Genomic DNA, 13132 nt, shown 5'->3' with positions numbered 1-13132 from the left:
CTTTCAGGGGTCAAGTGGTTAAAGCTTACTGACTGCCAACCAACGCACCAGTCCCATATTAAAATGGGCACCTTTCGTGTGTGTTTGTGCCACTTTAACCACTTGCCGACCGCTCACTCGAGCTCTACTGCGGCAAAGTGGTTAGTTCCCATCCAGCGACGTAGACCTACGTTGCTGGACTCCTCCCATTGTGGGCGGCGCTTGCGCACCGCCGGAGGCTCGCTCCCGCTGTATCCAGTCACAGCGGGAGTCGGGCCAGGGGAGGAGCAGCGGCGATCGCCGCTGCTCTTCCCCGATCGTCAAGGAATCGAGTCTGGAGATCCGCCCGCTTGTGTAAACAAAGCGGGCGGATCGCCTAAGTGACAGACAGTGACAGATTGCAGGGTTCAGCATAGCTGAACATGCGATCTGTCCCTGTGTCACTCAGTCACCTCCCCCCACACACGTTAGTAAGCACCAGGCATACATTAACTCCTCCCTCGCCAATAAAATTAACCCCTTCCCTGCCAGTGTCATTTTTACAGTAACAGTGCATATTTATAGCACTGATTACTGTAGTAATGTCACTGGTATCCCCAAAAGTGTCAAAAATGTCAGTCAAGGGTCCGATCTGTCCGCCGCAATGTCGCAGTCCCGCAAAAAAAAAAAAAAATAAATTGCAGATCGCCATTACTCGTTAAAAAAAAAAACACCAAAAATGACAGAAATCTTTCCCTTAGTTAGTAAACTTTTGCGCAAACCAATCAAAATACGCTTATTGTGATTTTTTTTACCAAACATAGGTAGCAGAAAACAAATTGGCCAAAAATGTAAAAAAAAATTAAGATTTTTACATTTTTTTGGGGGGGAATTTCATATAAAAAAAATGTGAAAATATTGTTATTTTTTCAAAATTTACGCTCCTTTTTTGTTTATAGCGCAAAAAGTAAAAATCGCACAGGTGATCAAATACCACCAAAAGAAAGCTATGTTTGTGGGAAAAAAAGGACGTAAATTTTGTTTCGGTACGGCGTCGCACGACCGCGCAATTGTCAGTTAAATTCGCACAGTGCGGAATCGCAAAAAGTGGCCCAGACGTAAGACAGCAAAATCCTCCGGTGGTAAAGTGGTTAAAATTATACTACGTGTTGTCTTCTGGAGGCTTTTACACATTGCATTCCATTCAAGTGAATTGAAGTACACCTCCAGCAGTTTTCAAACATTTATGGAGAGTTAACTGGGCTTTTGTTTGATAGACATTAGAGGTATAAAATATCATCTAAAATTATAAGAAACCACAGAAAGAACATTTCCAGCAGCCACTTACTTTTGTATACGAACCAGAAGTGGCTGCTGGAGACGAAATAGAATGTGCACTTTTTTTGAGTTAACATAGAAATGGGGGAATATGCCACTTGATAAATGGAGATATACACACACTCTGTACACACTCTCCCACAGCCTCTAAGGGGAAGGGATAACATGAGAGCAATGGAGAGATTGTTTGGCTTGGCTGCATGTATTAAGCATTGCATATCAAAAATAGAAAGTTTTGAGACTAGCTTGCTACTCATCAGTAATTTAAGGACAACAGAGATGTGTTACAAGCTTCTTGCCAGATGGTATCTCACCCTGAAGAGGGCTCAGAGGTTCATGTGTGAAGATATCCCCAACTTATTGGAGGGTATGTGGGGCTCCCGGGACCTTTGAGCATCTGTGATGGGAGTGTCCAAAGATACAAGTATTTTGAGAAGGGATTATTAGGTCAATCCCCCAGATTACAGGAGACTGTTTCCAAGCGGAACCTTGGAGGTGCCCGTTTCACAACACAGAGAAAAAATCCATGGTTTATAAGAATACGCTTGTGCCTAATTTACTGAACGCAGCTAAAAGTTTGATATCAATATTTTGGCATTCGCTAGAAGCCTGGAGTATGAGGAAATGAGTCGTCAAGGTGGATTGGGTAAGGTCTATGGAGGAAACATGTATACAGTGGAGGACTCCCGTGCAAAATATCTGGATATATAGGGAGACTGGCTGGAGTGTAAAAAAAAACGAAGGACTATGTAAAAATGCTGGGTGTAGGAGATTTAATATTGAAGACAGCTTAGGGAACAGAGAAATTTGGGCCTAAGAGGTCAGCATGAAGGTTGGGAACTATGATGTACAAGAGAGAAAGAGCACGATAGAGAATAAGGATAGAAGAGAAGGAGGCGATATTATCGTTTTTCCTTTTTTTTTTTTTTTTTTGGAGAGTTGGGTGGGGATATCAGTATAGAAGCTCAAATGTAATAGTTATACAGGAATGCTTTTTTTTTTTCCTTTCTGTTTGATGTCTATTGTGATTATATGATAAAGAAAAATTGAATAAAATGTTAATATACAAAAAAAAAAAAAAATACACACATAAACGAGGCCTAAGTGTTGTTTATCAGCTCTGGTGAAGGTAAGAATGTGTAATGGTGCCTGCAAGTATTAGAAGGTGGCTGGCTGTGTCTGCTTATTCTGTATGCTGAACTGGGAATTTTTCATTATATAAACATTCATACTTAATAGGCAAACTTACACATTAATGTAATGTAATGGAGGAAGAACCTTTCAGGTGCCCGATTGTCTCTAGGGAAAACTATATTGTTTTGCACTGGAAATCAGTTGCATCTGCACTGGAAATCAAACTAATGTCCATCAACAAAGGGAAGGCCTATACATAAAACTATTCCCCAATCTGATTGCAAAAAACTGCAATGAGTGAAAGAACTCAGGTCTATAGGCTTGCTGCTGGAAAATCTCAGTTTTGTTCAACTGTGCTCTGTTCCATAGAGTGCCACTACACTATTTTAAAAAGATGTAGATCACTCAATGTACTTCCAGGTCTTATATTACCACCTCTATAATTGAAGCAAACTACAAAATGATGTTAAGATAAGGTATATGATTCCATTACGCTTGGCTTGTGGTGTTCTGGGCGCCTAACTAAACTGTTTGGAAGGATGTGGTCAAGTGGGTACAGCGTTTCATGTCTAGTGAAGGTGCCTGAAAAGTTAGAAGATATTGGATTCATATATACAACTTTATCAGTTCTCCAACCTATATAAACCTCAAGAAATCCATGTGACAGGCATTAATGGGCCAACCAGTAGAGGAGGTGCTGAAGAGGCTAATCTCGTATTTATAGCACCAAAAATTACAATTGCCTGATTTTGGAAATCGCCTACCATCTCATTTAAGAGGGTAAAGGTAAAATTATCATGGATCATGATAAATGAAAAGCTCTTAGCAATCTTTAATGACAAAATAAAATTAAATAGAATAGATATAAAATGCAGCGCTAACCAAGAAAACTACCATGAGCAAAACCTATGCAAATCAATACATGCATTAAGCCATGTGAATTTGATAAAGTTCATATAGTATGACCCTCTTGATAAAGTCCTTCCCGGAAGAAACATGTTGGGGTGTGGCCAAGCAGAGGGAATGTGTGTCATCCAGTGATGAGTGCTTCTGACTGATATCCTCACTGAGTGGCAATTCAGCATGAATCTGTTAACGGCTATTGAGACGGCGATTCTGTGCAATGCCATTTCCAATTATATTTTTTGTGAGAAGGAGCTTAAAGCCTTTATGCTGATCTAGTGATTGAAAGGCAATATAATCTGGCGAGTCTCTCTCTTATAGGTGGTGGTCCCAATTACAGCCCTGAAAGCTGAAAATTGGCCTGGGCAGGAAGGGGATTTAAGTGCCCAGTAGGCAAATGGGTAATGAAGCCTGGCAAATGCCCTGCTTGTGTTGATATTCTATTTTTTTTAAAGGGGCCCAGTACAACCCCAGCTCAGTAGTACCCCTGTTCAACACATCCCTAGCTCATTAGAGCACCTGTTAAGCAGATCCCCAGCTTATTAGAACCCTCGTTCAGCAGATTCCCAGCTTATTAGTAACCTTGTTTAGCAGGATACCCTGCTCAGTAGTACCCCCAGATCTGCTGATGCCCCACTCAGCAGTATTCCAAACTTTGCTGATTCCCCTGCTCAGTAGTAACCTCCAGCTCTACCAAACCTCCTCTCTCTATGGTCCCCTCTTACCTCCTGCTATACTGCTCCCCCGTAGCTCACCACATGTGACATGGGCCAGGTTCTCCTGCTTTGGTGCTCTGCTGATCCTCTGGCACTCCCTCCTCACGTTCTGTTATAGCGTTCCCATAGTGCACACCACATGTGAAGTCAGCTAGTTGTTCTGCTCCAGTCCGAACCTCGCTCACCATCCTGTTCCCACATGCTGCACACCAGATGTGACGTCTGCACCAGACACTTCCAGCATATATACACATGAACCGGGAGTGACTGCTGATGACATCTTTCCGTTTCGCTTGTTTGTTTCCCAGTGCATCCTAGGATATCTCATACCTGCAATGCTTCCAAAACAAAGAAAATGCAGACACGTAACCCTCAAAAGCTTCAGGTACAGTAAGCAAGCGATGTCATTAACTTCTGTGGAGGCTTTGGAGACGCTTTGAATCCCCAAGAAAGCGACATGGGGTATAATTTTTGAAGCTAAGTAAAGCAAAGCAAACACAGCGTGTGAACAGGACTGTAAGCTAACCATTGTATTCAGTGACAGGTGCTTTGATTGCCACTCAGAGTGCTTTAAAAAAAAGCGTGTTCAATGCCACATTTTGAAGCAAGCGTAAACGAGTCCTTAAAGCGCGGAGTGAGGGCGATAATACGGAAAAGTGAAATTGTATGACAAAACCTGGGACCCCAGGATCAAAAAAAAAAATATGTATTTCAGGAAACATAAGCTAGATGTTGAAAATTATTGCAATGAATGGGTTGCTAAAAATATTTCCATGTTCTTTTTTCTATTCTGGGGCTTCATGTACACTAGCCTAGATTTAGCCACATTTTTTCAGCGGTTTTACCGTGTTTTCTCACAGCTGTCAGTCAAAACGTTCCTATCCAGAAGAAAGCTTTCTTTTCTTTTAAACCAATCTAAATGAATGTTGTCTGTTTAGGTCTGTTCCTTATTGCCCATTTTTAGGCTTCATGTACACCCTGCCTACATTTACTGTGACTACGGGAAAATACAAAAACACGGCAAAATCATGCCACGATTTTGCAGCAGTTTGCGTTTTCCTGCGGCCTGTGGTCAAAACATTTCAATACTGAAGGTTTTCAGGAGAGGGAGGTTGAAGCTCACCTAAACTCTGCTAAAAGCCTATGCGTATATGGACACATAGGCTTTTATGAAATGGAGTATAGGAGCTTTGGTAAAAAAAACTCAGAAAGTACCTAAACTCAAATTTAGGAGCTGCCAGTGTAGGCTAGTGTACCCGAAGCCTTACTCTTTCTTTCTCAACTCCCTTTGTTACTCCTCCTCAAAGTCTATATACTGGGAAATGGGGCGGTCACTCCAGATTGAAGGGGATAAGAACAATACCATGAAGAGTACCCTATGGTGGACTCTCTCACAGAGTTAGTAATGCTTTAAACCTTTAAGTCTGGGCTACTTTTGTAAGGTGGGGGTGGGTACCCCACCATTTCTGAGGTGTAGAGGCACCACTTTGCTAATGGTAAAATCATATCAGTGGCAGTAGTTTGACAGAATACCTATAATGTAGGGATACCGGAGGACCCTCTGCAAGATGCCCATATGTTGATATGTGAGATTACTGTGAATGTTTCATTTCTGAGAAATATTTTAAATCTTTGCTAATATAAATTTCTGGACTTCTTTTGTATTACTTGTTCGAAGGTTACTAATAAACATTTTTGGAAATGAAAATATGTAGATCAGACTTCCCAAGTCCAGAGATTGTGAGGGGTTTCATGAAAAACAACAATTGAGAACTGATTACCCAGCTACACTGATCCACCAATGCTAGGGGGACTTCTACACTGACCACTAATGTTAGGAAACACTACAATTTTTACTGTCTTCATGTCTTTTCTGTTAATATTATTCATTTTATTTTAAGATCATTGGTAAAATTGTAAAAAATTATCTACCCAGGGTGTCAGCTATGCAAGATATGCCTATCAATTCTTATCTTTAGAACATTCTAAATTTTAATGATCATGCTAATATACTACAAATTGTAGTTATTAATTTAGCAAGGGTTCCTCAATACCTAAAAATATTTCAAGGCTCCGTTTCTATAAAAAAAGGTAGAGAAAGGCTGGCTTAAAAGAGATGTATGGACACAAGACTTGCCCTTTCCAGATGTCAGCACACCAATCTGACCCCCAGGGCCGTTTTGTGTTTCTCAAGGGAACGATTTTGGATCAGGCCTTTACTTTTGCCACGCTGTATGCCCTCAACTCCCAGCAGATTACTTTCATAGATAAAGTGTTGGAGCTTCTGGCCGGTTTCCAAGAGGGCCGTCTGATACTGGGAGGGGACTTTAACGTGTGCCCTGACCCGTCCTTGGATGTGTCGGCAGGCCGCTCGACACATTCCTACGCGTTCCTGCGTCACTTTCGCAAATCTTTCCAAGAGCATGCCCTGGTCGACAGTTGGCGCGTACTCAATGCTACAGCCAGTGACTATAGCTACTACTCTAGTGTCTATGACGTGTATACCCGGATTGACTTCCTATACGTCGACCACGGCATCCTTGACCTGCTGCTGGACTCTACCGTTGACCAAATTATAGTCAGAATCTGACGCGACCTTACTGTAGCGAAAGAGTCCGGAGATTGATGACTATCTGTCCTCCGCGGGCCTGCCTAGTATCTCCTCTGACCAACGTGCGGATTTGGAGGCTCCCATCACGGCGGAAGAATTGCTGGCCACGGTGAAGTCCCTCCCAGACGGGAAGGCTCCTGGCCCGGACGGTCTCACCAAGGCGTACTATTTGAAGTTCTTTCCGCCCCTCCAATCTCACATGTGCACTTTTTTCAATACTCTGGCCGAGGATGGTCGCCTCCCTTAGAGACATGTCCTTAGCTCACATTAGTGTCCTTCCGAAGGACGGCAGAGCCCATACACTGCCACAAAATTATCGGCCGATTTCGCTACTGAAAACCGATCTGACGCCGTTCGCCAAGATTTTGGCGAATCGGCTCAAATTTCTGATCCCCGGAGTTGTACACCCGGATCAAACGGGATTCCTCCTGGGTCGGGAGGCCAGGGACAACTCGGTCCGTGCCCTCCACCTCATTCATTGGGTCCGTTCACAGGCCCCATAACCCCCCTATTTGTTGCTTTCGACGGACGCCGAGAAGGCTTTTGATCGGGTTGATTGGAACTTTCTCAGGGTCGTCTTGCGGCAGTTGGACCTAGGCCCTCGTATGTTAAGCTGGATCTCTGCACTCTACCTGTCCCCTTCAGCGCAGGTCAGGGTCAATGGCTGCCTCTCTGAGACGTTCCCCATCAGAAACAGCACGCGACAGTGCTGCCCCCTTTCGCCCCTCTTATTTGCCCTGGCATTGGAGCCCCTGCTCCGTAAGGTGCGGGCGAATGTGGACATTAAGGGGGTCACCGTGGGTTCTACAGAGCACAAACTCTCCGCGTATGCGGACGATGTTGTTCCATGTAGTGGACCCGGTCACCTCGCTGCCCAATCTGATGGCGGAGCTCTCGGAGTATGGCAAGGTATCAAACTTTAAAATTAACTATTCCAAGTCCGAGATACTACCGGTCACCATACCCTCGTCTATGGCGTCTACGCTGCGGGCTTCTTTTCCCTTCAAGTGGACGGTTTCCTCCATGAGATACTTGGGCATTCACCTTACTAGTTCCCTGGAATCCCTGTACACCTGTAATTAGGCTCTTCTCCGAAGGATTCGTACAGACCTCGACTCCTGGGATAGGTCCTCTTTTACATGGATCGGTCGCATGAATATCCTCAAAATGTTACTGTTACTCCTGCAGATGATCCCTGTGCCGCTCCCTAGATGCTTCTTTACTGAACTCAAGAGCCTCTTTATTACCTATGTTTGGGGGGGTAAGAGACCTCGGATAGCTGTTACTTTCCTGCAGAGGTCTAAGGACAATGGGGGCCTTGGCCTGCCTGATATCCTCCAGTACTATAGAACTGTGGCTCTTCAACACCTGCTGGATTGGAGGTTCCAGACCTTGTCCAAAATGTGGGTTTCTTTAAAGAAAGCGGTTGCGGGTTGCAACCTGGCTTATGCCTCATGGGTGCCGGCTGAGAACAGGGGCTTTTCGCACTGGGTGTCCCCTTTAACAGCCCATTCGCTACATGTGTGGGACAAACTAAATAACTCCTTGGCTTTGGCTCCCCTCACTTCTCTGCTGGCCCCTGTGGGGGGTTTTCCGTGGTTCTCCCCTGGGGAGAGGCTTTCGTCGCTGGGCTCCTGGGCTAGAGATGGCGAGGTCAGTCTGGCTAGTTTCTGGTCTGCTGGGGCACTGGTCCCCTTGGCTACACTGAGGGATCACTATGGAAACTTTCCCTTTGATTTCTGGAGATACCGCCAACTGACCCATTTTGTGACCTCTGTCCGTCAGACGGCCCAGATCAGAACCGAGCTCACTGACTTTGAACGCTTACGGGCAGCCCACGACCCACAACCACATTTGATCTCGCTCCTGGATAAATTGTTAGAAGCAGCCAAACCCTCCCCCAAACCATATTTTATCAGGGAATGGGAACGGGACCTGCACCTTGAGTTTACCTCGGAGCACCTCCACCGCCTGTATCGTTTGACCCACTCTAGCTCTGTGGATTCCAAGACACAGGAGAATAATTATAAGCTGCTTACAAGATGTTATTGGGTTCCGGTGACTATAGCTAGATTTTGCCCCGGTGTTTTGAATGAGTGCTGGAGGGGCTGTGGGCAGAGTGGGGCGCTCCTTCACATATGGTGGACATGCCCTCTGATCAGGCCTTTCTGGGAGATGGTGAGGAGACACATCCTGGACGGCTTGGGTCTGGACATGCCGGACTCTCCAGGGCTTTTCCTCCTGCATGTCCCCCCAGTGCCCATCCCAAAATATAAGCGGGGAGCTCTCCCACACTTACTCAACGCCGCCAATCACCTCATTCCTATCCATTGGAAGACCCCCCGTATCCCTAGCGAGGCGGATTGGCTTCGCAAAGTGAAGGAGATTATGGAGGCTAAGGAGTGGATGGCTACGTGTAGGGGTACCCGGGATAGGTTTGATGCAGCTTGGTCACAGTGGCGTCGTTACGCACCGAACTCGTCCCGGTGTCCTCCAGTCCAGATGTGGCCCTCCTGTCTCTAGCCGACCCCTCATTCCACCAGCGGGTACTGCAGGCCTCCTGCCTTCCTGCTACAAAATGTCAGTTGCCCTTGGAGCCAGGTGTGGACACCCTCTGGTTACCTGACCTTAACCCTTTTGGATGGCAGAGTTCCCCCCCTTTGTTTTTATTTAATTTTCCTTTTCTTGAGCACTGTGCGGCAGCTCGCCCTGTTGTGGTGGACCTAGATGGCCAGTGCCGTTTTTGTTTTTTTCTTTTTCTCTTATAAGCTTTATTGCTTGGGGGCAAGTGCTCTCTCTCCTACCTCATCAGGGGGGGGGGGAGTGGTGGGTCAAATGGGGCCGAATGCCTGGAACAGGGGGAGCCCTGCCACCACACAGGTTTATGCCGGCCTTGGTCCCCACCCTGGGGCTTAGCCTCACCTTTTGATCTACTGGTTTGCACATTTATTGTGGTTTGTCTAGTCTCTACTGTTGCTGCTCAGTTATGCACCATTGGCCTTGATTTGCCTCACATTGAGTTTTCCTTTCGTTTTCTGTAACTTACTGCATTGTTATCATAACTCTTGCTCAATAAAAACTGATTATACAAGAAAAAAAAAAAAAAAAAAGGATGTATGGGAATCCCCCCTTCCCCATACCTCCGATGCTGCATCTGTCCCCCGGTGCCTCTACACTGAGAACCGAGCGATCGAACAATGACGATCGCTCGGTTCCGGCAGCTCCCCGAGCAGAGAGCTGCTGCCTGTCAGTCAGCAGCTCTCTGCTCTTCCCCCTCCTCACTCATCGGAGCGTTGGGCTAGAGAGGGGTGCGGAGCGGCCAGCTCAGCCTCTCAGTGGCTGGCTAAAAGGCTGAGCTAGGTGTCGGTCCAGGCACCTGGCGGATCCCGACTTCGTGGTCATGTTGACACGGTGCCTGGACCACCTTCTGTGATGTCAGCAGAGAGCGGACTTCAGCCCGCTCTCTGCTGAAAAAAGTTCACAGGAGTCCAGAACATACTGCACACTCCTGTGATCCATAGGAGATGTTCAGCCAAACGAGCTTTGGCTGTACATCTCCTTTAACGCATAGGGACTACAAACTCAAAGGTCCTGACTGAATAAATAGCCATGAAATAGAAAGGAATTAGGCCGGGTTTACACTAATGTGGCCGTGGATTTGTACCTGGGGTCTGGTGCATCCCTGTTCACCATTTCAGGTGCGAATCAGGTCAGAATTTTTGCCAGAATTTGCACCTAAATTGGACCCAAAGACGTACAGGGCCCTTTTTGAAATGCAGATCGCGGCAGTCACGGACCTGTGTGAACCGGCTCCATTGAGAGCTAGTAACACTCGCTTGTCATGAGAATTGGATTTGGGGAAACCTGCAACCAATTTGCATATGTGTGAACCCTGCCTTAATGAGGGACTAAATACAAAATTACATTTGTGAGCAAGGAAGATATTTATTGCAGAAGAGACATGCAGTTTGCCTTCTGCAATTAAATTAAATTGACCTGCCTGCTTGAAGTTTTCTGATGATGTTATAGATGATCTCATTTGGTATCACTGAATTCCTGGATAGACTGGTTTTGTTACTACCTCCCTGGTTTACTTCAGGAGTATGGAGGTTGTAGCTGGGCCACCAGGCTCCCGCCTAGGTTGCCAAGTGAAAGATCAGGCTCTGCTGGGTACAGCAGCAAATCCACTGCATAACACCACTGAGGGGAACTTACACATTTCTCACCTCCCCCCAAAGGCTGTCTGCCAACACTTCTAGTTCTCACTTAGGCTCCATTCAAGCTTGCGTGAGTACAGTTGGGCGTGCACATTGCTGGTAGGCCAGGACATTAATTTCATTGGCCTGCCTCACACACAAGGAATGAGGGGAAAGAAGTTCCTGCCTGTTTTTTAAAATTGCTCCGGACTGAATTACATGGTTCTACGGCACCATGTGGCTTAGATCATTCAAGATCGTGCCATATCTGTCAACAGGTGGGGTGCCATAAAAGTGGTTCTAAAGGCTGGACATTTTTTAACAATTATACTCACCTAGCTGGATGCAGCATTGATCTAATGTTGCATCTGGTTCCCGTCGGCTCTGCATTGAGAACTGAGCGATCAAACGCCGCTGATCTTTCAGCTCTCCCCTCTGCTCTAAACATAAAGCTGGGAAGGTCAGTCACCAGCTCCCTGCTCTGAACTTCCAATGCACTGGGCAGGAGGGGGTGGGGGTTGGGCTGGCTCAGGCTCTCAGAAGATCGCCAGCTGCCAGTCCAGGCTTCTGGGCAGACCATGACCATATGGTCGAGATCCTTTCAGGGCCTAGACCAGCTCTGAAAAAATCCCAACGGGTCACAGGAGTGCATACCAATCTGCACTCCTGTGATCCATAGGAGAAGTATAGCCAAAAAAGCTTTGGCCATACATCTGCTTTAATGCATTCCCTGAGCCCCTTCTCGAACCGGCACTGTACCCGCCTGTAGCCGCTCTCTCCTCTCTTTTTGCTCAAAGAGGCAGTCAATCAAATCCTGTGAGCACAGAGCAGGGGAGCGGGGCTGAACCACGCTGTGTGGGTGTCAACAGATGCAAGCCAGCAGGTGTGCCCCCATAGGAGCATGCTTTCAGTGGTGGTACACCAAGAAAGGAGGAGCCCTGAGCTCCCACAGCGGATCAAAGAAGAGGAGGTTCGGGGGCCACCCTGTGCAATAACACTGCATAGAGCAGGTAAACATAACAGGTTTTTTATTTTACATAAAGCTTTACAGTGATTTTAAGAAGTAATGGATCCTTATGCATCTCCTACAGTGTCGCCTGCATTCCCTGTTTACAGCAATGTGAGCCTTACCTTAATCAGCCTCAGAATCTACATATCCATTTACATCAGACGTTGACAAAATTAGGTGACTACCCTATGGCTGATGACACAGGCAATTCTGATGTTCAAGATAAATCACCACTATCAGAGAGGCTACCAGCCTGCATCTACAGAATCGCTCCCTCTGTAGCCACTTATCGCAAGATGTCGCTGGTCCGAATGCTGCTGAATCTTGATCGCTAGTGATGGGAGTGAGTACAGAGTACATGATTCCATAGAGAATGATCCTGTCGCTGGTGATCTCGACAAATTGACAGTGGCAGGATCACTAGTGGCAGAGTAGCCCATCAGCCTCAATATAGGAGAACAGGGAACTCTAGCCATGACAGCCAATGCATGCCACCATCATACCCAGTGTACATATGTAAACATGGATGTCACCTAACTCCACAAGTCCAGCTGTCAGTCCCCATAAGCCTAAGCAGATACACATAAATGGACATTCTATACAGAACATGCAGGAAGCCCGGCTGTCACTCACAGTTTCTGCTCCAGATGGCTGCACCCCGGAGCTCTGCTGACCTCCCATCACTCCCCTTAGGAAATTCATGATGGAGAAGACTGTGAGTCGCACTCAGGGAGAGAACACAGGGCTCCGGCACCGGAGAGCAGTAAAGGGACAGGCCCAGCGGTGCTTCGGAGATGCAGAGGGGTGAAGGGTGAAGAAGGGGCGGGGGCACTGAACACTGTACACAGGGCAGAGGTGTGATGACGTGGGCATGGAGGAATGAAAATAAACCCGGAAGCGACGAAGATCGGCAGCGCATGCGCGGAAACGTGGCGACGACGTGTAGGCGCTGAGGTTGCTCGTCACGTGACTTTTCCGTCTGCCTGGTGCTCAATGGTCATGGTGTCGGAAATGAGTTAGAGGAGCTAGGTCGTGTGGGCTGTTATATTTATCCCTTCTGCGTTATTTAGTTATTTCTAACCTAACAATGATGTGTTCATCAGTTCAAGGGACATACACAGCTATCTATAGCTCAGTGGCGCAGGGATGAGAATAGGGTTGTCACTTCATCCCTTGAAACCAGGACACACATTAATTAGATAGGTTCTGTGGCCGATTAAGGTGGTAATTGTTAGTGTCTGGAACCCCTGGTCCCGCTGTTCTTATG

At 46.5% G+C, this 13132-nt stretch overlaps 1 protein-coding gene across 1 annotated transcript in view; it reads right to left on the bottom strand.

The window, feature by feature from the left end:
- Positions 1-12765, bottom strand: part of USO1 (USO1 vesicle transport factor) — a 170891-nt gene extending 158126 nt beyond the window's left edge. Inside the window, exon 1 of the mRNA XM_082255566.1 lies at positions 12499-12765. Within this exon, the coding sequence (XP_082111692.1) occupies positions 12499-12567 (69 nt within the window). The 5' untranslated portion in view covers positions 12568-12765. The remainder of the gene's footprint in view (positions 1-12498) is intronic.
- Positions 12766-13132: the final 367 nt, after the last annotated feature.

This window comes from Pelophylax lessonae (genome assembly GCF_965119305.1).
Source record: "Pelophylax lessonae genome assembly, chromosome: 1".
Lineage (NCBI taxonomy): Eukaryota > Metazoa > Chordata > Amphibia > Anura > Ranidae > Pelophylax > Pelophylax lessonae.
The sequence above is the reverse complement of the archived record's forward strand: the minus strand, read 5'-3'. Positions and strand labels throughout refer to the sequence as shown.